This window comes from Watersipora subatra, chromosome 4 (assembly GCF_963576615.1).
Source record: "Watersipora subatra chromosome 4, tzWatSuba1.1, whole genome shotgun sequence".
Classification (NCBI taxonomy): Eukaryota; Metazoa; Bryozoa; class Gymnolaemata; order Cheilostomatida; family Watersiporidae; genus Watersipora; species Watersipora subatra.
The window spans coordinates 37,702,920-37,726,181 of NC_088711.1; the positions used below are offsets into that span (position 1 = coordinate 37,702,920).

Below are 23,262 nucleotides of genomic sequence, written 5' to 3' on the forward strand. Positions count from 1 at the left end.
TGCAGTAATTTACAGAGAATTTAGTATACATATTATGACTTGCATATAAACATATAAACATATGCACCATCAACAACTGAGGACATGCTAATAGTAAATTGCTAAGAGGGTTGTAACTGGCTAATCTATATATATATTGCTCAAAGTATGTCTGTCTGTCATTCCGGCTATAGCGCACACTTATTATTTTACCGAGGCAGATACGCGTTACGATGCCCCTGTTAAGAAATATTTTTGTAAGGTTTAATTGCTAGCCTATATCTGGGGTCGAGGCCATTCATTCTCATGCGGACAATCATATCGTCTCCATGGAAAAGCCTCAACGTTATATCTCCGTTCGGTCAGACAAAGATAGTACCATAGATCATTTTTACATTTGTACCAGTATCGAGAGGTACCAGTATTGTCATATTCAACATGTTGATGGATAGCTTCTGGTGGAACGCTAACCTTTTTTATAAACATGCACTTCAATGCACTTCTATGCATGTTATTATTAATTCAAGATATTCAGGATTTTTATTTTGCTTTCTCAGTTTGGATTAATTGTATCATTACAGAATCATCTTCTATTGTAATCGTAGCAAAACCGACTTAATTTAGCTACTGCTGGCTAATTATTTCTCTTTAACTTTCAAACTAAATATCATGAGAAAAGTGTTTTGTGTAATTGAAATAAATTATGAAAGGAAATAAAAAACAACTGTAAAGGTTTTCCAATTTTGTCAGACAACTTTTGAACTTCATATCATAAGAAAAATGTTTCGTGCAGGTCAAATTAATTAAAAAAAATAAAACGACTATAAAAAGGTTTAGATGTAAGAATGGCAAATGTTGTTATATGTTAAATACAAATCAATTTTCTGACCAAAGATTTATTTATTACCCGGGCAACGCCGGGTAGCACAGCTAGTATGGTAATATGTTTGTATATTATTGATGGTGTACAGCCCTAGTATTTCTAGTTACATACAGTAATAAAATATTGCTACATAACCAGATGTACCATATAGTTATGTACCACTGTACTATATGGTTATGTACGGTTATAATATACTAGTGTACCATCTGGTTATGTACGGTTATAATATACTAGTGTACTATCTGGTTATGTACAGTTATAATATACTAGTGTACCATCTGGTTATGTACGGTTATAATATACTAGTGTACCATCTGGTTATGTACAGTTATAATATACTAGTGTACCATCTGGTTATGTACGGTTATAATATACTAGTGTACCATCTGGTTATGTACAGTTATAATATACTAGTGTACCATCTGGTTATGTACAGTTATAATATACTAGTGTACCATCTGGTTATGTACGGTTATAATATACTAGTGTACCATCTGGTTATGTACAGTTATAATATACTAGTGTACCATCTGGTTATGTACAGTTATAATATACTAGTGTACCATCTGGTTATGTACGGTTATAATATACTAGTGTACCATCTGGTTATGTACGGTTATAATATACTAGTGTACCATCTGGTTATGTACGGTTATAATATACTAGTGTACCATCTGGTTATGTACAGTTATAATATACTAGTGTACCATCTGGTTATGTACGGTTATAATATACTAGTGTACCATCTGGTTATGTACAGTTATAATATACTAGTGTACCATCTGGTTATGTACAGTTATAATATACTAGTGTACCATCTGGTTATGTACGGTTATAATATACTAGTGTACCATCTGGTTATGTACAGTTATAATATACTAGTGTACCATCTGGTTATGTACAGTTATAATATACTAGTGTACTATCTGGTTATGTACAGTTATAATATACTAGTGTACCATCTGGTTATGTACAGTTATAATATACTAGTGTACCATCTGGTTATGTACAGTTATAATATACTAGTGTACCATCTGGTTATGTACGGTTATAATATACTAGTGTACCATCTGGTTATGTACGGTTATAATATACTAGTGTACTATCTGGTTATGTACAGTTATAATATACTAGTGTACCATCTGGTTATGTACGGTTATAATATACTAGTGTACCATCTGGTTATGTACAGTTATAATATACTAGTGTACCATCTGGTTATGTACGGTTATAATATACTAGTGTACCATCTGGTTATGTACAGTTATAATATACTAGTGTACCATCTGGTTATGTACAGTTATAATATACTAGTGTACCATCTGGTTATGTACGGTTATAATATACTAGTGTACCATCTGGTTATGTACAGTTATAATATACTAGTGTACCATCTGGTTATGTACGGTTATAATATACTAGTGTACCATCTGGTTATGTACAGTTATAATATACTAGTGTACCATCTGGTTATGTACAGTTATAATATACTAGTGTACTATCTGGTTATGTACAGTTATAATATACTAGTGTACCATCTGGTTATGTACAGTTATAATACACTAGTGTACTATCTGGTTATGTACAGTTAAACTTTTGATTGCAGAGGCAGTAAACAAATGCAAGTTCTTCCTCGACCATTACCAATTCAAGCTGCCTTTAGACTGTGGTTCTTTTCCTGATTCCACCGACCCTACCGAGTGCTCACAGCCTGCTGTTACACAGTATGCCCCCAAACAACGTAAGCCCATTTAGTGCTTTTTAAGACTATTTTTCCTTTTCTAGAAAGCATAGTAATTGTCTTTCTTCTATTCAAGTCTTGGCTAGATATTGTAATTGTCCACTATTCTAGTTTTGTTGTTGAACAAAACATGCCAGACATTAATCAAGTATGACAAGTGACTGAACACTATTTGGTATTTCTTGTGGCTGTCCCAAGCCACGGTTTGAGGTTGCGATAAAAGATTGCATCCTGCAGGGTTCAAACTTGCAGCATTTAGATTAGTAGCCTTACACGGTAACATCTGCACCAGTCAGCCACAGTAGTCATTGCTGAATACTTGTGCGCATAGTTATTCCTGTCTGCATTTTATCGGTTCACCTGACAATCTCTTGCAGTACACGAGACTACCATGGTACAAGTAATAGTAATAGCAGTCGAAGAAGCTGGTACTTATTGATTTAGGGCCACATAGTTTCATTTAATTTGGCAACATACACAGATAACCCGTATTAACGTGGTACTAGCCGCACCATCGAGCAGCGCCAAGTCTTGAAGGATAAGAAATGTTATTATTATTACTAGTATATAGCTGACCAGAATTGTATTAAAATGTAAATACTACATTTTAAACAGCATATGGAAGCACAATGACATTTTCTAGTGTTAGAAAAATAGTCAGGCTATAGGCTATAGGCTATAGCTGAAACGAACATTCCACAAGCACCAGGCACTGTACCATCAATCTATCAATTAGCTGTTGGAGTTGTCAGATTTTTGTGTAGTACCCTTCAACAACAGACATTGTAAGTGATTTTAGGTAACTCATTAAACAATACAGTTGAGTTATAAAAGGGTAGACTACAGTAAGAAATAACATGTTTGTGCCTTTTCCTACAGTCTGTGAAGATGGCATGAAACTGTGTGTTCAGAGTGGAGAATGTATCCATGAGACAAGGTGGTGTAACACGGAGGTAGACTGCATGGATGCGTCAGATGAGAAGGATTGTGGTTAGTGATTTCTAGTTTCTATTATATATACTTATACTATAAATAGGTTTTTAACACTGATATTGCCTTGATAGTAATTATATTCATGTAGCAATTACCCTTGTGCTGTTGTTAGTTCTCTTATTATAATTATGTATTTATACTAGATAAGTGATGACGAAGATGTTTGTTGCGTAGCAGTGAAAACTGATCAAGTCTAATGTACATGTATTTCAGAGATAAGTAACTGTTCCATAACATCAGTCCGATGTCTTGGATCATATACTCATTGCATTCAAAAACATTGGCTTTGTGACGGACATATGGACTGTCCTACAGGCTCAGATGAGCTTGGATGTACAGTGAGTAACCACATTTTTACTGACCTTTCATGACCTTTCGGCTTCCAAAGATCGTGCAATAAGATAGGACATTTTAATAGTTTTGCTGTACTTGCAGTAGGTGCTAAACTGTTGACTCTGTATATGTAAAAGTGGATATACATAAGTGCGTCACTGTGGGCATCTAGCAATCTCAAAACCAGTAAAATACATTAGAGGTACGTAAGTACATTATTTGAGATAAAACTGTACAGTTGCTTACCAAACTAGACATGAACACGCCATAAGTAATTGCTTCTTTAAATCACACTCTAGGAACATATAGCATCAAAATCTAAAATATTTGCAAGACTGTTATACAGTAGATCCTAACTTAAACCCCTTCTATCGCAATTTTCTACTAAGTAAAGTGTTTGCTTCCTATTGCATATCATAAAGCATCAAGTTGGTTCAAGGTTGGTTCAAGGTCGCAAATTCGATTTGATTAGCAAGAGTCCCATAGTTAGCCTTAAAATATCATTTTCACTCTTGCCGCACTTGCGAGAGAAAATGACGTATTGAGGTATGTATATTATATCTACTTCAACCAACCATATAAATATTTAGGGTGCAGTTCATCTTCCATGGTCTGAGAAAAGCTGGTTACGGCGAATAAGTACTTGATTTTAGAAATACTCAGTTGTTGGTCAGTTCACACCTTGCTGCCTTGCACACACCTTCTCACAGTTCACACCTTGCACACCAGCACCTGAGGTGCTGCGGAGAACCCGGCCTCACCTAAAGTTTCATATTGTTTTTGTGGATGTGGAAACAAATGCTTAAAATAGAATTATAATCAAATAGTATTGTAGTAATGCTCATTAATGTAGTAACCTTTGTTAACAATTCACAAATTCTTACTGGAAGTTTTTCACTTTTTATTAAAATTCAAAGCAAACTAAAATTTGTGAGCACTTCGTTATTTTCTGGTTTTGGACTGCCTTGAAATTAAACCGCCCAATAAAATGTTCTCTGGCATTGTCATCTTGCAAAAACCAAATATTTAAACTTGTCTCTTTTATCAATAACTTTCAGGTGGAATTATAAAATTTGTTTTTCTAGAATTTGTACTTGCTAGTAGTCAAAAATACAAAATGGTCTCTCTCCTATACCCTGACTGCATTTGTTCTAAAAGTACAATTTCCTCATGTCAAATTGCTTCTGGAAATAACCATTCAAGTGTGCAATATCTCTTGGGCATGAGCTTACCATACGAAAGATGAACGATTCAAGCCTAACATTGTTACAGAGGGTGTGCGAAGATGGTACATTTCAATGCCCTTATGGCTCAGTTATTGGAGAGTACTGTATACCTGAAATCTGGGTGAGTACCCTTCAGGTTACTGTATACCTGAAGTTTGGGTGAGTACCCTTCGTGTTACTGTATACCTGAAGTTTGGGTGAGTACCATTCATGTTACTGCTTACCTAAAGTGTGGGTGAGTATCCTTCGTGTTACTGTATACCTGAAGTGTGGGTGAGTACCCTTCATGTTACTGTATACCTGAAGTTTGGGTGAGTACTATTCATGTTACTGCTTACCTAAAGTGTGGGTGAGTATCCTTCGTGTTACTGTATACCTGAAGTCTGGGTGAGTACCCTTCGTGTCACTGTATACCTGAAGTCTGGGTGAGTACCCTTCGTGTCACTGTATACCTGAAGTGTGGGTGAGTACCCTTCGTGTTCCTGTATACCTGAAGTTTGGGTGAGTACCCTTCATGTTACTGTATACCTGAAGTTTGGGTGAGTACCCTTCATGTTACTGTACACCTGAAGTCTGGGTGAGTACCCTTCATGTTACTGTACACCTGAAGTCTGGGTGAGTACCCTTCGTGTTACTATATACCTGAAGTGTGGGTGAGTACCCTTCGTGTCACTGTATACCTGAAGTGTGGGTGAGTACCCTTCGTGTTACTGTATACCTGAAGTCTGGGTGAGTACCCTTCGTGTCACTGTATACCTGAAGTCTGGGTGAGTACCCTTCGTGTCACTGTATACCTGAAGTGTGGGTGAGTACCCTTCGTGTTCCTGTATACCTGAAGTTTGGGTGAGTACCCTTCATGTTACTGTATACCTGAAGTTTGGGTGAGTACCCTTCATGTTACTGTATACCTGAAGTTTGGGTGAGTACCCTTCGTGTTACTATATACCTGAAGTGTGGGTGAGTACCCTTCGTGTTACTGTATACCTGAAGTTTGGGTGAGTACCCTTCATGTTACTGTATACCTGAAGTGTGGGTGAGTACCCTTGGTGTTACTGTATACCTGAAGTTTGGGTGAGTACCCTTCATGTTACTGTATACCTGAAGTTTGGGTGAGTACCCTTCGTGTTACTGTATACCTGAAGTCTGGGTGAGTACCCTTCGTGTTACTGTATACCTGAAGTCTGGGTGAGTACCCTTCGTGTTACTGTATACCTGATGTCTGAGTGAGTACCCTTCATGTTACTGTACACCTGAAGTCTGGGTGAGTACCTTTCATGTTACTGTATACCTGAAGTCTGGGTGAGTACCCTTCATGTTACTGTATACCTGAAGTCTGTGTGAGTACCCTTCATGTTACTGTATACCTGAAGTCTGTGTGAGTACCCTTCATGTTACTGTATACCTGAAATTTGGGTGAGTACCCTTCATGTTACTGTATACCTGAAGTCTGGGTGAGTACACTTCGTGTTACTGTATACCTGAAGTCTGGGTGAGTACCCTTCATGTTACTGTATACCTGAAGTCTGGGTGAGTACCCTTCGTGTTACTGTATACCTGAAGTCTGTGTGAGTACTCTTCGTGTTACTATATACTTGAAGGTGCATATCATCACTGTCTTCCTATATATTCCCTGCCCACCATTTTAGTTTTAAAAAACTGCCTAACAAGAGGTAGAAGGTCATAAGATTGCGCTGTAAACTGAAGCTAGTTTCCTTGTTATAAAATTTTATGTTTGAAGAGAACTTAAACTAAATTAATTTGTAATCATTTGAACTTCAAAAGAGATAGCAGCTGTTGAAAGATCGGTTTATCATACGCATTCAACTGTTCGCCTTAATTGGGTTAATGGTAAGAGCTACAAATTTAGGTGTATTTTAGCTACAAAGCTGAAATAGAACTAAATTTATAAAATTTCATCAACTGTCCATTCAGCAAGCAGGTAATTACTTGTGTGGATAAGTAAGTATATTTTAAGGCGAAGCAAACGGCTACCAGGGTGCCGACTGTTGTGTTATTCCTACTACTAGTTGATTGAGATATTCATTTTAGCAATATTGTATCTGTTGCAAGCAGCAATGCGCATCTTAATTTGAGCTGGTCAGGCAATACAAGGAGTAAAACGCAATGGCAAAACGCAATGGCAAAACGCAATGGCAAAACGCAATGGTAAAGCGCAATGGCAAGACGCAATGGCAAAGCGAAGACCATGATCAATACACTAAAAGAGATGCATTCAAATGTATCATTGACACAAAACCACTCTAACACAGCTAGGATTCTCAGTGCACAAGAACGCAAGCTACCTTCTGCTGAAATTGCGTTTGCATTGTTTGTCTACTCAACAGAGATAAGTCAGCACACAAGTAAAAATATATTTTTATTTGTCTTAGTATCACATATAAAAGTATATTTGGGAATTTATTATATGTAATTATTTACACCTGTTGCCATATTTATATCCCAATAAGCCTAAAAAGGCTGGAGAGTGAGTGACCTATAAAGAAAGGCTGGTGAGCGAGTGACCTATAAAAAAGAAAGGCTGGAGAGTGGGTAACCTAGAAAAAAAGGCTAGCGAGTATGTGATCTATAAAATGGCTAGGAGTGAGTGACCTATAAAAAGGCAGGAAAGTGAGTGACCTATAAAAAGGCTAGAGAGGGGGTCACCTATGAAAATGCCTGTCAGGAATAATCTTCAAGTAGTCAATTTGTTTTTGTCGACAGAAGTGTGATGGCGAGTTGGACTGCAACGGATTCTATGGAGAAGATGAGAGGAACTGTGAGTGTAAGAGCGATGAGTTTACCTGCAAGAGCAATGGCAGGTGTATTCAGACTAACTGGGTCTGTGATGGGGTGGCGGACTGTCTCGACAAGTCAGATGAAACTGACTGTCTACTAACCAACTCACCCTAAGGCAGCTCATCACATCAACTACAGAAGATATCTCACTTGAAAACTTTTACCTTTATACTATTGTCTGTTTTGTTTTCAATTATTCATTCATTGCTACAGTAAATTCTTGAGAGTACAGTCGTTATAACTTGGTTGTTCACGTGATAGTTATATACATTTTACTTTAAACTCTGTACTTGTTATCACAATTGTTGGCAGCGGCTTCTTAATTGACTCTTTACTGTTATACTGATCAAAATGTCAGCAGTTGGAGTGCACCTGGTAGCAACTATTCTGTCCTTCTAAAACTAGCCAATGTTGCAGAAACCTTTTTCATTTGATCTTATATTTTGATAAAATGTTATAAGCCTTTTTAGGAAAAAATCTTGGAATTTTTCAACATATGCAAAGTTCAACTTGGAATCTATCTGAAATTTCGGTGCAGTGCATTCATTTTAGCATCGAATATGGAAATATTAAGAAGACGTCAAGTTGCAGTAATTCATTAAATACAACTCAGAAATAGCCATAAAGCTAGCTCTGTTGACAGTTTTCTAAATGTGAGGAGCCAAATAACTAACAGAAGTCTCAAATCTAAACCTTCCGAAATCTTGCACATCCCAATCTATAAGATACATGATTGGCATTGACTGCAATTTCCCAAGTTAATTCATGTAGTCTATGTTATCACAACCTAAATTACGAAATCTCAATTTTGAAACTGTTTCGAGCAGTATAGACACTAGACGGCCACGTGGTGTAGATTTGGAGACAATATAGCAGACCAGTTTCTGCAAAATTTTTCAATATGGATCAATCGGATAAATCGAATGTTTAGCTGACAATATCAGATGAGTTGAATATCTAGCTAATGATAATAGAAGCTATGTGGATTAAGTTCCTGATGATTGCATTAGGGACTGTTTTTAATAACACGAGCTACAAATCATTTCACTACTAACTGACAAAAATAATATTAACACACTTAGAACCAGTAATCTACATGTATAAATATCAAAGTTTGTCATCGCCATTCGAAGTCGTCATCATTCGGAGTCGTCGTCATTCGGAGTCGTCATCATTCGGAGTCTGTCCAGCTATAGCAATTAAAATCTAGCAACTATAAATCGATATCGCAGAGAATTTGATCTCAATCTCTTGTTCACAAGGCGACAAGCTAACCCTTTAAGCTACACGAGATGCCATGGATTAATTGGACAATATGAGTCCTTTTCTGGGTTAATATACTGGGTATCTGGGTTAGCATAGCGACTCTGCATGACGTGTGACATCACGAAAGCTTACTCTCACGGTTCTTATTAGTAAGTTGAACAATACGGATACTAGCTTACTCAAATTAGCCAATGGCAACTACATTACCTACCACTGTTTATAAGCTGTTTTTATTACCCGTGCAAAGCCAGGCATTCGGCTAGTCTTTACTATAATAAGAACTGTGTCTATTCGCAGCTACAATTGGATTGGGTTGTTAGAGATTGACAAGTTTGAAACTCGGACATTCAACTTACCAACCAGTCACACTGCCACCTGCACCACTTGAGTACTTTACTGCATTTTGGAATAATTGTACAGATAGCTATTACACATGACGATCTCTCACAGTGCACAGCATCTAAGAATGATTGTGTACATAGTTATTACACATGAAGATCTCTCACAGTGCACAGCATCTAAGAATAATTGTGCGCATAGTTATTACACATGAAGATCTCTCACATTGCACAGCATCTAAGAATAATTGTACGCATAGTTATTACATATGACGATCTCTCATGTCACCAGACTGCCAGCATACTAAGGTGCATAATTTGTACCAAAAGTATCAGACATTCGTAGTCACTGACCGAATCTCTTTAGTTGTCACCGTTTGATGAAGTTTAAACTTACTTTTATCCGTGCTCAATACATATGGGTATAGCCAGAGGCATATGGTCTACAATATCATATTGATCTGTATTATAGTTCTGGTAGCAGCACCTACAGCATGGTAACAACCGTCCACAATTTAGTGAGTTGCCTATCACAAGAACAACTACATACATATCATTGATATTGTCTATAAACTTTAGGGTATTGTCTACAAACTTCAGAGCATCGTCTATAAACTTCAGTGAATTGTCTATAAACTTCATTGCATTGTCTATAAATTTTGGTAGATTGACTATAAACTCCAACGCATAATCTATAAACTTCAAGGCATCAGCTTGTTTTGCGAACAGTACATCTTTCTATCATTCTCTACTTTCTATAGACTTACTTACCATATACAGATTCTTTTAGCAGAACACTGCAGTTAGGAATTTGAGCATAGGAGTAAGATAAGATTGCTTGTGTGTGCCAGATTGGCAGCAAGTCATACATAAAAAACTGCGTGTTTTGGCATATAATATTTGCACTTAAAGTTACACATAGCCAATTTACTCAGCATCTGAACTAAAAACTAACTGCATACAATAACTATGAGTAAAAACTATCGCATAAGTCTGCAAATAAAAGGGCAGACATACCTGGAAGCGAAAATGTATTACACCAGCTTTCAAATAAAAACTCACTACATGCATGACTTCGACATATAAACATGTTGAAACTGGTGTGTGAATTTATTCATCTCATGTGCCAAAGTATGACTCATACACAAAGGTACAGCAAGTTTATGAGAATTTTGCAGCTAGAATACGGTCTTTTCATAGTAAACTAACACAATGTTTCTACATAACTGATTAACATACTGTTGCAAAAGTGAAAAATGTTGGTCCGTACTAGTCATCAGGCAGCAACTATTGTTCAACACCAAAAATGACTTATAGGGAAGCAGCTTTTCTAATAGATATACAGGAGTGAGCCATAATGCCATGCTGAGCAGGAGGCAGCACAATGACAGCACAACAATATACGTATGCAGTAATTAAAAGAGAGTGTGAGCCCAGCGGTAACAGCCTTGTTTGCGCGTCGTTTCAGCACACATCGTAAAAACTCATTCGATCTGTGTTTCAGCACAAGATACAACACTTTCTTCCTTTGCCTTTTCTTCCCTTGCCTTTTCTTCCTTCTTTTTCTGTTCTCGCTCTTTCTTATCTTCAGGCTCTATTGCGTCAGGAAGACCAAAGAAACCTCTCAGTTTCTTCCTGTCAAAATTGAATTAGAGTGATAACTTTTTATTCAAAAAAAGATGTGACAAATAATAATTAGCAACCTATAATTGCCAAATTTTGAATTATTTATTTTATGGTGATCCTAGTCATACGCCGTACGCAAAAACACCAGTTCAGCCTTAAAAGTCTTCCTACTAGAAGATGGGCAGAGAACATTCTCACACTTGCACCTCTATGTACCATCTATAATCCTACAACTATATGTATCATCTATAATCCTATACGTCTATGTATCATCTATAATCCTACAACTCTATGTACCATCTATAATCCTACACCTCTATGTACCATCTATAATCCTATACCTCTATGTATCATCTATAATCCTACACCTCTATGTACCATCTATAATCCTACAACTCTATGTACCATCTATAATCCTGCACGTCTATGTATCATCTATAATCCTATACCTCTATGTGCCATCTATAATCCTGCACCTCTATGTACCATCTATAATCCTACACCTCTATGTACCATCTATAATCCTACACCTCTATGTATCATCTATAATCCTACACCTCTATGTACCATCTATAATCCTAAACCTCTATGTACCATCTATAATCCTACACCTCTATGTATCATCTATAATCCTGCACCTCTATGTACCATCTATAATCCTATACCTCTACGTACCATCTATAATCCTACACCTTTATGTGCCATCTATAATCCTATACCTCCATGTACCATCTATAATCCTGCACCTCTATGTACCATCTATAATCCTACACTTCTATGTACCATTTATAATCCTATACCTCTATGTGCCATCTATAATCCTAAACCTCTATGTACCATCTATAATCCTACAACTCTATGTATCATCTATAATCCTATACATCTATGTAACATCTATAATCCTACAACTCTATGTACCATCTATAATCCTACACCTCTATGTACCATCTATAATCCTACACCTCTATGTATCATCTATAATCCTACACCTCTATGTACCATCTATAATCCTACACCTCTATGTACCATCTATAATCCTACACCTCTATGTACCATCTATAATCCTATACCTTTATGTGCCATCTATAATCTTATACCTCTATGTACGATCTATAATACTACTCTATGTACCATCAATTTTAAAAATTTCCTTGTGATTTAGGATTTTGGGAAAATCAAACGCTTAATGAGAAACCTCTCCTACCTTTTCTCCTCTTTTTTGAACAATCCTTGAACGTGTTCATTGAAGACAATAGCGCATTCTTGAATTTTTAATTACACAGGAATGCGCATTCATGTAGAACATGAAAGTTCTAAGACTGCTCAGCGTGGTTTGGAGATGGCCTGCTTTTTATGTCGTAGGTACTGCATGGAGGTCTGGCAATCTGCTCTTACAAATTTCCTTACACACAAAAGTTTTTCAACATCATAAAACACGGATCGTAGTATACTAAAAATTATTCTGTAAAGAGAGGAACTGGCAGAATTAGTGTACACGTAGTTGGTAAAGTAATGGTAGCCTAATCTAAATGTCATGAGTTCAAGCCCTGTACAGAGCAATCGCTTTTAAGTATTCTAGTTTTCGCTTAAAATAATATATCTGATTATTTTAATTATTGTTTTTTTCAGTGCGATGTTATACGAGAAGATTACAAGAAGAACAGAGATCTCTAAGTACACATGTATAGATTATTGGAAATTACCACCATCTAGCAACTTAAATGCCTTCGAAAAGTATAATCATTACTGCTTCAATCAAACCTACCGTAAAACCTCTAATCGAACCCCATGGCACTCCATTTTTCATCCTTTACTCTATAGTGGCGGTCAATTGGAAGCGGCGTTCAAATAGAGGCTGGCGGTCTATTTTTCAACTGGCTCTTTAGAATTTTCGGAAGATATTTTTAGCCCTACTACAGGCAAAGCAAATGTCGCCTACTGAGTTGAAGACTATGAGAATTTAAACAATGAAGTCATGGCTAGTTGCTGTGGTGGCGGAAATGTCGCGCCTCCATTTAATAACATATTACTGAGACACTAACTTTCACCCTTTAAAACCCCATTTCCAAAAGTCGCTAGGGTTACTTAACCACCACAATTCTACTTCTCCATTCTTTACTTTGTTGGTTACGCCCATATATTGGGAGTTTTCCTTTCCAATATGTTTAAAAAGATAACTCCAAAATTATATCTACTATAATTGGTAAAAACCGTTTTTTGAATAATAATTAATATTTTAATTATTATTAGAATTTAGACTTTTTTGCTAGTTTAGACTAATATAAAAGTCCTGTCAACATTTACTTTTAGCACTAGTTCTAAGCTTCAAAAAGTGTAAAAAGAAATTCAGCTCATTGCAAATACATGTATACAGGCATGCCAACCCAAAAGTGGGGCAATGCTTGAGATTTGGTTTTGGGGCAAATGATGTATCAATGATAGTATATATAAAATTGTGGAAATTGGGGCAAAAATCTCACACATTTCTCACTCATTTTCGTTTTTTCTTTGGTGTGATTGCGTGAGTCTCAAGCCCAATGCGTGAGAGTTGGCAGGCTTGCGTGTATATGCAAATTTTCTTAACGCATGCTGCCCCCAGAAGTGAGGCTTTACATAAAACAATGCCTACACAATTGTCTATACTCTTCTAAGTTTCACTCAGGAGTTAGCGTTTCTGATAGTCCGAAGTCAGGTAGAAGCTGAGTGGAAAAGTGACAACGATAGCCAATGTTAATGACAACATACATTTGGATTTTCAATTAGGCATTAGGCATAAGATTTATCTGCTAGATTGACTATTGCACTTTCAATAGACTCCACAGGTATTGAGTTTTTGCTCAATATTTCTCAAATTATGAGTAGCCTGTGAATAGCATAGTTTATTGGAAAAAACAATTTCAGTGCCATGGTGAACTCAATAAAATACGCCCATTTCCGCCGCCACTTCTAGGAGCTCAACGCAAATTGCATTGGACCGCGTTGCATCCACTCTCATTCTTCCACTCAGAGTATTCAAAAAACTACTATTAGCCTGAGACAGTTAATACATGTAGTTATTGCTATGGCGTTGCTTTCAATGTTCCATCTACTATCATAAATTAAAAGCATTTCTTATGATATATGTAGGCTACTTCGAAGTAGAAAGGCCTCGTTAGACAGAGAGCTATCATTAGCCTGAGACCGTTATGATTATTTTTATGATGTTGCTCTCAAAGTTTTAACAAAAACACGAAAAGCTTTGGAGTTTGACAACGAGAGAGCTAATTATTATTGATATATACGATTCATTATTATTAATACGATTTTGTGGACACTTTTCTACTGATCAGTTGATATTATGGGCTCATAAAAATCAAATAATGTCAAAGTGGCGGTCAAATGAAGGTGGCGTTCAATTGGAGAGTGGCGGTCTATTTTTCAACTCGTCTCTCAGGGTGACTGTCAATTGGAGGTGGCGTTCAAATAGAGGTGGTGTTCAAATGGAGGTTTTATGGTAACTGAATGAGAAACATTCACGCACCTATGTTCTTTATTGGAGAGGACATATAGCAGAGGGTTCACCACAAAAGAGAACTTTGCAAGAATAGCTGGAAGTCCTCTGGCAGCCATTGGAATAGCATTTCCGTTACCAAACACGCCGATGAAGCTCACGATTGCATATGGTGACCAGGCCATCATGTACACAACTGGTAAATCAATAGAAGATACAAATATTATTCTCAACTTAAGCAATATTCTACACAAAACTAATTGAAATTCACTTTAAAAAATTTCATATACATCTCTATAAACCATTAGATCAATACACAGCTGCAAAGGATCATCTGCGACCTTTTACTACTCCACAAAGAACCAAACCGCTTTGAGTATATAAGGCAATTTATATATTTGTGTAAATATATAAATATATGTACAGTGTGTTCATGCTCAACAAACAACTACATAAAATGAGTCTTTCCCATGCTCTGCCAACTTCTGCTCAAAGGGTTGTTTTTATAATTGTAAACGTTGGCTCTGCCTCTTTCCCGGAAAAGCCAACCCGGTGGTAGGCTGATCCTTCCAGGGCCGGCTCGGCAGCAGGTCCATTTTTTATCTGCGGGCTCAGTAGTAAGTCGGCTCTTCATTGGCTTGGTTGTCCTTACTAGCCAACAGCCGGTCGGCTCTACTTTCGGCTGGGCCGAGGGCTGGCTAGGTATCTCCTTGCCTCAGTCCAACGGGGACTGTCCTAGTCCTTAGCTGCTCGGAGTGCCCAAGCTATCTTCTTGGCCTCGGTACTGCTGGCCAAATGTAATCATGTCTCTAGGCCCGGCTATCATCTACCACCGCACAGTTGATATTTGCTCAAAATTCTGATTATATGCTAAAGCTGTCCAACAACATGACATCTTGTTTGTTGAGGAGAAATGCTTACTTCCACATATTGTAGTTACCTTTTAAAAATTAACTAACATATGTAGAAGGTAATAACCTGATCACATATGCTTCATCAATTCTACCACCAAATGGTTACCTTTAGTACGGCACTTCCTTTCTTTTTCTCTCTGAAACATGTTAAGCTCGGGGCTGGGGATCTCAAGTGCAACTATACAAAATAAATCTGTACCCTGCTATGTACGTATGTCGTTTGAATTGAACACAAATCTCTAATGGCAGAAAATTAACTTGTCATTGGTATTACTTATATTAGTGTTAACATGTTACCTATTATCATGTTAACATGTTACACTGTTACCATGTTAACTTGTCACTATGTTAACATATTATCATGTTAACACCATATAATGTTATCGTGTTAACATTTTAAAATTTAAGCATATTACCGTGTTAAAATGTTACAATGTTGTCTTGTTATCATGTTAACATTCTAACATGCGAAAATGCATTAATATAAACTCATACACCTAACACCATAGAATGTAGCAAAAAGGTTGAACTGAACTACTTAGGGAAGATAAAAAGAGAGTTTTTCACATCAAAATCATTCTCACTCACCATAAACCAAGGAGAAGTTAATTGCTAACTTGACTTCAATGTCCCGCTTTTTCTTGCTAGCAGCACTATCCTCACCCGCAAACTTCTTCCCAACAGCCTTGACCTTCAATAATAATTCTAACTGTTGTAGTATTTGTTAAACAGATATTATTCTCTAACATAAGTTGACTCAAAGTTCTTTGTGTTTTTAATGGTTTTTGCAGAGGTCATTTTATTACAAATGATAGATTTGCACTTTGCTTGACAGAAATGAACTTGAGTGGAGTAAGTAGATGCGAATAGAGCCTTAAATACACCAACAAACTCTGCAGTCTTTAGGTTCAACTGCTAAGATAGTTGTAACCTTAGAGACTGACGGGCCAACAGTATAAACAGTTGTTGGCAGCCCGTAATCTGCTGCCTTTTGGTAATCTTGACTCCACAATTAGGAAGCATTCCCATGTCCACTACTACTTGAGAAACAGCAGACCCTTGTCAAGTAGATAGGTTTATCTATATTACTGGTAGAAACACAGACTAGCCAGTTCTATTTTCTTTTTACATAATTGTGCAAGAAAAACTTATCTTTCCTTATTTTATTATATTATAATTTCATTTTATTTCCTTATTATTGAACAAGGCTTGTTTAACTGTTTTCACGCGAGTTGTTATCTGTATTAGAGATTCAATAGCTTGCAGCATAATTGGAGAAAAGCTAGTATGACCTAAGGCTAAAATGTTTCAAAAAAAGAAGAAAATTGTTAGAATAAACAGAGAATGTAGAGACATGCAGATCGATGTAGAGACGATGTAGAGCATGCATTTTATAATCTCGCGAACATCAGAAAATTGAATTCCAAAATTTACAGCAAAACATTTTTAAAACAGCAAACCATTAGTAATTAGGTTGCCTTTTAATATGTTTGCAGTGAAGTGCTTTGTTCTGCTTATCAGACAGTGACTGATAGACATTCTCTTTCTATCTTCTCCATGATAATGTCATTGAGATATTATTAAAACTCTATATACTGTAGCCGATGCAACTAGCATTGAAGTATAAATTACCGTGATGAAGATGAAACCATAGGCGAAGAGCATGACTAAGTTGGGTACAAAGTAGGAGAAAATAAAAATAAGCATCATGTATAGTCTGCTGCCAAAATCCTGTCTCAACCAGTCAATGGAACAGCTGATCTCTCCTTCATATCCGTATGCTGACATGCCTGTAATGATGGCAATTTGAAGTGAATTGGCAAAATACAAACAATGGTATCATATATATTTTGTACCAATAATACTAAATATTTTGCTGTTTTTACTTAGTAGTATCTTTATAGACATCTTTGTAGGCAACTTGAGACACAGCTAAATTTAAGAACGCTAAAACAGAATACTGAATACTGTGATTCTGTTTAATGTATACTAGTACCCTGATATTCTGGTGTGATTATCAGGTGTAATAAATCTCTGCACAATTATTCCAAAATGCTGAGAGGTGTTGAGTGGCACTGATGGTAGTGTACCTGGCTATAAACTGAAAGTCAGAGTTTGAAGCATCTGCGATGCAGTTTTTCTCAACATCCAACCACAGTTTTGAACAGACAGACAAAAGCGGCTCCTATTATAGTAAAGATATATCAAAGATCTGCTAGATTTCTAGTTTCCATCAATATTGACCAGAGGTAAAGTGAATTAAGAGTTATACTACGCCACTTGCATGTATCATTAGTTAAAAGAACGCTTGTTTTTAAAAATGTCGACGAGATATGAGAAACTATGAGAAGCTTTGAACAGCATGATCACAAGCTTTTTAAAGGCAAACAAAATATGAAACTGAACTGAAAAACCTCGGATAGGTTTTACATGATGATTCTATTATTACTAACTAGTTTTACATATATATCTATGTATATATATATATATATATATACATATACATATATATATACATATATATATACATATATATATACATATATATATATATACATATATATATATATATATATATATATATATATATATATATATAAATCGATGTACTATCCACTATGCTACACAGCCTACTTGCCATAATATAGAACAATTGTGCACACACTTATTACACTGGTTTGAAATACACAGGCTTAAAGGACTTGCAAAAATATGATTAGTTAAGTTAATTGAGAGATCATGAGGCGTAATGTAATGATTATAAACACAATTATAAGCGCGGCTTATATTATAGTAAAGGCTTAGACTAGCTTATGTTACTAGCTTACAGTACTACCTCAAGTTACTCAAATTCATTGGGTGAAGAAAGTTTGCCAGTGGCAACTACATTGCATGCCACTGTTTATAAGCTGTTTTAGATCTTAAACGAATGTATAGCATGAAATGTAAGAAATGTTTGTTAAGAATTTGTTTTAGCTTCGTTTCGAGCTCTCAAATATTCAAATTATGCATTGGCCAGAAACACGCCAAAAATGAACATCTTTATTTAAAAGTTAGAATAGTGAATGTTTATATGTTGATTAAAAATAAATTTTCTGTTCCTAAAACTTTTTTATTACCCGTTCAATGCCGGACATTTGGTAGTAGTTTCATATAAATGGCAAGATTGTGGTTATCTCAATACTTTTATTCATGTTTGAGGCTTTTTTTAAAATGTATTCTGTCATTGCTAATTTAGATAGTTTTTTACATGAACAGATAACTTCTCCTTCATGATCTTTGAATCTTCTCACCTGTAAGAGGTAAAATAGCCCAAAAAAAGCCATATAGCCAAGAAAAGGCTAAGGCAATGACCGTCAGGATTGGCTTTTGGGCCCATGCCCTGTACTTGATTGGAGAAGCTATAGCCAACATTCTATCTATGGCTATCACCGTGAGGTGGGCTATATCAGTGCACCCCGTTCCAAACATCATCACTCCGTAGAAGACACACCCTGTTGACAGAAGGAAACCAATGACAAAGTTGCGACGAGTTCTCATAATTATTTTTTGGTCATTTCTTCATTATAATTGTTTACACATCTAAGAGCAGCTTTGACCTAGTGGCCTCGGACAAAACTGCAAACACAAGGTTATTGTTCGATTCTCAGAGAAGGTACCTCCTCTTTCAAATCAACCATGCAGATTAGACTGCACCACTAATTTTATAGAGGCTTACAGAGAGCAGCTCTGGGCTAATGGACTAGAAGCTCGACCTGGAAACAACAGGTTGGGGTTCATTTCCCAAAAGGACCACGGTTGGTGACAGAAATTGCATTCAAACCACAAACAAGACCACAAACCACAGGTTGGGGTGCAATTCTCAAACAAACCTACAGTTGGTGATGGGAATGACATCCTACGTTAAACTGCCCACAAATAGGGATGTCTCCAGTTGTTGAGGTTCCCTTGCCGCCAGACTCGTATATGTCCAGTCAAGATCAAGGCGTAGAATCAATGTTTGTGCAGCGAAGCTCTTAAAAACATGCACAGCATCTGCTTATCCCACATAAAGTTATAAAGATGACAGCACTAACAAAAACTAGAGATGAAGTATTTAGTTATGTTGTTGCCTAACTTTTCAAGTCATCAATAGTTAGTCTTTACCAGCTCTAGCATCACCAACCAGCTGTTTCCTGTTACGAACACTTTCTTACTATTGACTGCGCAGTTGGAAAGGAAACTGCCGCTTCCCTTTACCCTCTACAAGGCTGTTAAATAACAACACCGTGTTCTAACTGGCAATGAGATATACGTATATATTTATTTAATAAATATATACATATACATGCATGACAATCAAAGGGCGAGCATACATGCAGAGAGCGTGTGCTCTACGACTCTGCCTTTTGAATGATTTCGTTTCCTTTTTAATATTTTTGATTGTAGCTTGGACTCCTCCTCTTTTCCTTTGTTTTGTTTCATGGGCTCGTCCTGGTCCCTCGATTTCCTCTTTCAGTCCCTTGGTCTCCTCTCCCAGTCCCTCAGTCTCCTCTCTCGGTTTCCTCTCTCGGTTTCCTCTCTCTGTACTGTGGTTTGCTCTCAGTAGCCGAAGCTCCTCTCGGTAGCCAGGCTTGTCTCGGTTCCTCATGGGCGTACTGCGACCGTGGTGGCTAAGAAGTTTGTTATTATTACTATTATTACGACCCTGGTCATTACGCTGTGCCGCTACACAGTGTTATTAATTCACACATGCGGCGCTGTCATTAATGACATTGGCCTCAGCATTTTTGCTAAATTGTTTTTTATATGCGTCAAAGTATCAGACCTAGTTAAACAAGGATCTACTTTGATTATAAATTATTAGCTTAGTGGTGACATTAAGTATTTCAATGGCGTCGCTTTCAAAGTTTTAAAGATAAAACTGTAAAGCTTTGAAGTTGGAAAACAGTCATGTTTTTTTTATTTTTAAAGACCTTTTTAATGTTTTTATGTTAGAATATGTCATAGCAATGGCTGCTACTACATCATACGGTGTTACTGAAGAGTATTCTCATCATTCATCAAAATGCTTTAAAGTCTTCAGGTCAGATTGTAAACTACATTATGAACCCCATTGTAAACCACAGTATTCTAGTAACTAGGTAGGATTGAAAACCATATTATGGACGAATCTTGAAAACAATGGATAGGATTTAGACCTTAGTGACTGAATCAGAGTGTAGTTCTTATGATTGTGATGATCGATCTTCTCATGTACACCGTCACTAGAACCATGGCAACCACTACAGCAACAACCAAAAATTTAATGATTATTGATATAACCAAGTCATTATTAGTAATCTGTACACTGTTCTGACCTGTACTCTGTGATTGTACACTTTTCTATTGACCACATGCTATTATGGGTTCGTAAAGATCAAAGAATGTCAAAGTGCCGGTCAAATAAAGGTGGCATTCAATTAAAGGGTGGCAATGTATTTTTCAACCTTTCTTCTATAGTGGCGTTCAGTTAGAGGTGGTGTTCAAATAAAGGTGGCGGTCAAATAGAGTTTTACGGTAAATTAAGATGGATGCTGTAAAATTGCTGTTTGCATTTGCTTATACCACTCACAGGTTTATAAGTCACAGTCACTATTATCAGGTTAGTCTAGTTACAAAGAGCTCTTCTTGAACCTTTCTTGAGACTTTGTCATCAGAGATGGTTGAACGTAAAACTGGAATTTGTCTCCCTTGGCTAAAATGAGCCGTCTATTTTATACTGAAACTTGTTTTCGCAATTTTTTTATTAGAACAGCTGTAACAAGGTATCTATGACAATATTAACACCTAAGTAATTAAAATATCCAAGCTTTTCACATCTTACATTTGACATGAAACAAAAGATGGTTCACAACAAGGAAGTCCTGTATTGCTGCATTCAATTAATGACAATAAATCGTTGGGAAAAATAAAACTTTTTTTCAGCGTTTGCAACTAACATAAACACTTCTTTTTAAATTAATTTACGCTTGCTTGCTTTCTGTCAGCCCATTCTCAAACTATAAATACTTTAGAGTAGTTGTCCTACCTTGATATTTAAAGGGCCATTTGCTGTTGAAACTGCTAATAGTATACATGGTGCCTCCAATAAGAGCCATCAAACCATCGCTAATAGACAGAGACATGAGCATGTATGTTGTCCTGGAGTTGAGCTCTTTTCTGAACTTGAAAAACATTCCAAAGACACTGAAATTTTCCACTATTCCAAATATGGTCATCACACCCAACAGAACTCCTGCAAAAAAATTGCAAAGTATAAGCTATACTTGCAAACATACTGCATAAAATTAGAAAAAAATTTGAAGTATGGGGAAGTGTATTTGACGTTCTTCATCTGACTTTGGATGACTTTTTACAGGAGTGAAAAGATATCTTTAAGCTTTCCATAAATTAAACAATGAACAAAGGCTGCACCTCACATGCTGCTGTAGCCTAGTGGCATAGAGCGCCTGGCCTGCAAGAAAAAGGTCAGGGTTCAGTTCCCAAAAAGATCTCTAGTGGTAACAAAATGGTATTCAGTTTTAAATTACTCTCCACAACTGGGCATGTCTCCAGTCGTCAAGGCTCCCTTGCCACTGGACTTGGGACTTGCGCACGTCCAGCCAACATCACAGAGCCATTGTCTGTATAACAATGCTCTTCAAAACACGCACAGCCTCTGATTGCAGTAAGCTAAGCAGACATACTTGTCTGCTTAGCTTCATTTTTCATTTTAATGGTAAAAATCATAATACTGCTTAAAGAACCTTCCAGTTCGGACTCTTTTAAAAAACTAGAATGAGAGGCAAAGCAGTCTTATCTATTACTTGGGTTCTTTAAACAACCAAAAAATATGAAATGTTTTTAGACAATTTTCTAGTCTGATTGTCTGATCTTCTATACAGACTGCGAGCTGATTTTAAATATTTTATTTCAAATTATTTCATAACCCATTCAGTACATAGGTATATACTGTATATAGCTTAAACTGGAGCAAATTATAACACACCAAAGCTAATAATTATAAAACTCCAACATTCCTTTATGTTGATATAATATCATTAATAACTATAATCTTTATGTTACTTTTTGCTGGAAGAAAAATGTGTAATTTAGCGTTTTCATTTTAATTTACGTTTTCATAAGAAGTGTGCTATTTGCTGAACAAGCAGAGCTGCCTGTAGGCTGTTGATTAAATTGTTTTTATCCAATGAAATTTTTACTTATACTTTTGTACTATATCATTTATCCAATGAAATTTGTACTTACACTTTGTACTATACTATTTACCCAATGAAATTTGTACTTGCAATTAATTCTATATCAGAGTAGTTGTTGTTTCTCTACTTACCAATGAAGGTGTTAAAGCTTCTGGAAAACATCTCCCCCACTTCTGGCACCATTTCTGTTGAGATATTTGCCATATCTGTTTCTATAAAAAAATAAATATAGTTTGTTTGAACATACCATCTTAAAATAATCTATCCACACTCTGAAAATTAGTCAGTAATGAAACAACAGCTTGGTTTAATGACCCTTACAGCTGGCAGCAGCAGTAGCTGCAGCTGGCAACCTTTGTAATAAATGGTGGGAGAAATTGCAAGTCTTCTAATCGTTGAAGTCTTGACTAAAAGCGTTTGAATATAAATCTACTTGGCTATTAAGGTTTTTATAAGA

At 36.4% G+C, this 23,262-nt stretch overlaps 2 protein-coding genes across 2 annotated transcripts; one reads left to right on the forward strand and one right to left on the reverse strand.

Moving 5' to 3' along the window:
• The first annotated feature begins 3,523 nt into the window (after positions 1 to 3,523).
• Positions 3,524 to 8,316, forward strand: LOC137394963 (very low-density lipoprotein receptor-like). The gene is made up of 4 exons (XM_068081741.1): positions 3,524 to 3,593; positions 3,810 to 3,934; positions 5,202 to 5,276; positions 7,877 to 8,316. Exons 1-4 carry the CDS (start codon positions 3,566 to 3,568, stop codon positions 8,063 to 8,065), a joined length of 417 nt encoding a protein of 138 aa, XP_067937842.1. The 5' UTR covers positions 3,524 to 3,565; the 3' UTR covers positions 8,066 to 8,316.
• A 2,723-nt stretch (positions 8,317 to 11,039) lies between these two features.
• On the reverse strand, positions 11,040 to 23,009 carry LOC137394221 (visual pigment-like receptor peropsin). Its single transcript, XM_068080943.1, has 7 exons — positions 22,937 to 23,009; positions 21,635 to 21,841; positions 18,879 to 19,079; positions 17,218 to 17,375; positions 16,174 to 16,276; positions 14,702 to 14,867; positions 11,040 to 11,190 (listed from the first exon to the last, which is right to left on the reverse strand). The coding sequence occupies exons 1-7, from the start codon at positions 23,007 to 23,009 to the stop codon at positions 11,040 to 11,042; spliced, it is 1,059 nt and encodes a 352-aa protein (XP_067937044.1).
• Between the last annotated feature and the right edge of the window lie 253 nt (positions 23,010 to 23,262).

Bases quoted from the DNA above. Each gene is read 5' to 3' on its own strand.
- LOC137394963 (XM_068081741.1), top strand. From the start codon at position 3,566: ATGGATGCGTCAGATGAGAAGGATTGTG. The intron at 3,594-3,809 runs GTTAGTGATTTC...CATGTATTTCAG, and splicing joins GTCAGATGAGAAGGATTGTG to AGATAAGTAACTGTTCCATA. The intron at 5,277-7,876 runs GTGAGTACCCTT...TTTTGTCGACAG, and splicing joins ACTGTATACCTGAAATCTGG to AAGTGTGATGGCGAGTTGGA.
- LOC137394221 (XM_068080943.1), bottom strand. From the start codon at position 23,009: ATGGCAAATATCTCAACAGAAATGGTGCCAGAAGTGGGGGAGATGTTT. The intron at 21,842-22,936 runs GTAAGTAGAGAA...ATTTTTTTGCAG, and splicing joins AAGCTTTAACACCTTCATTG to GAGTTCTGTTGGGTGTGATG. The intron at 11,191-14,701 runs GTGCGTGAATGT...CAATTTTGACAG, and splicing joins CTCTCCAATAAAGAACATAG to GAAGAAACTGAGAGGTTTCT.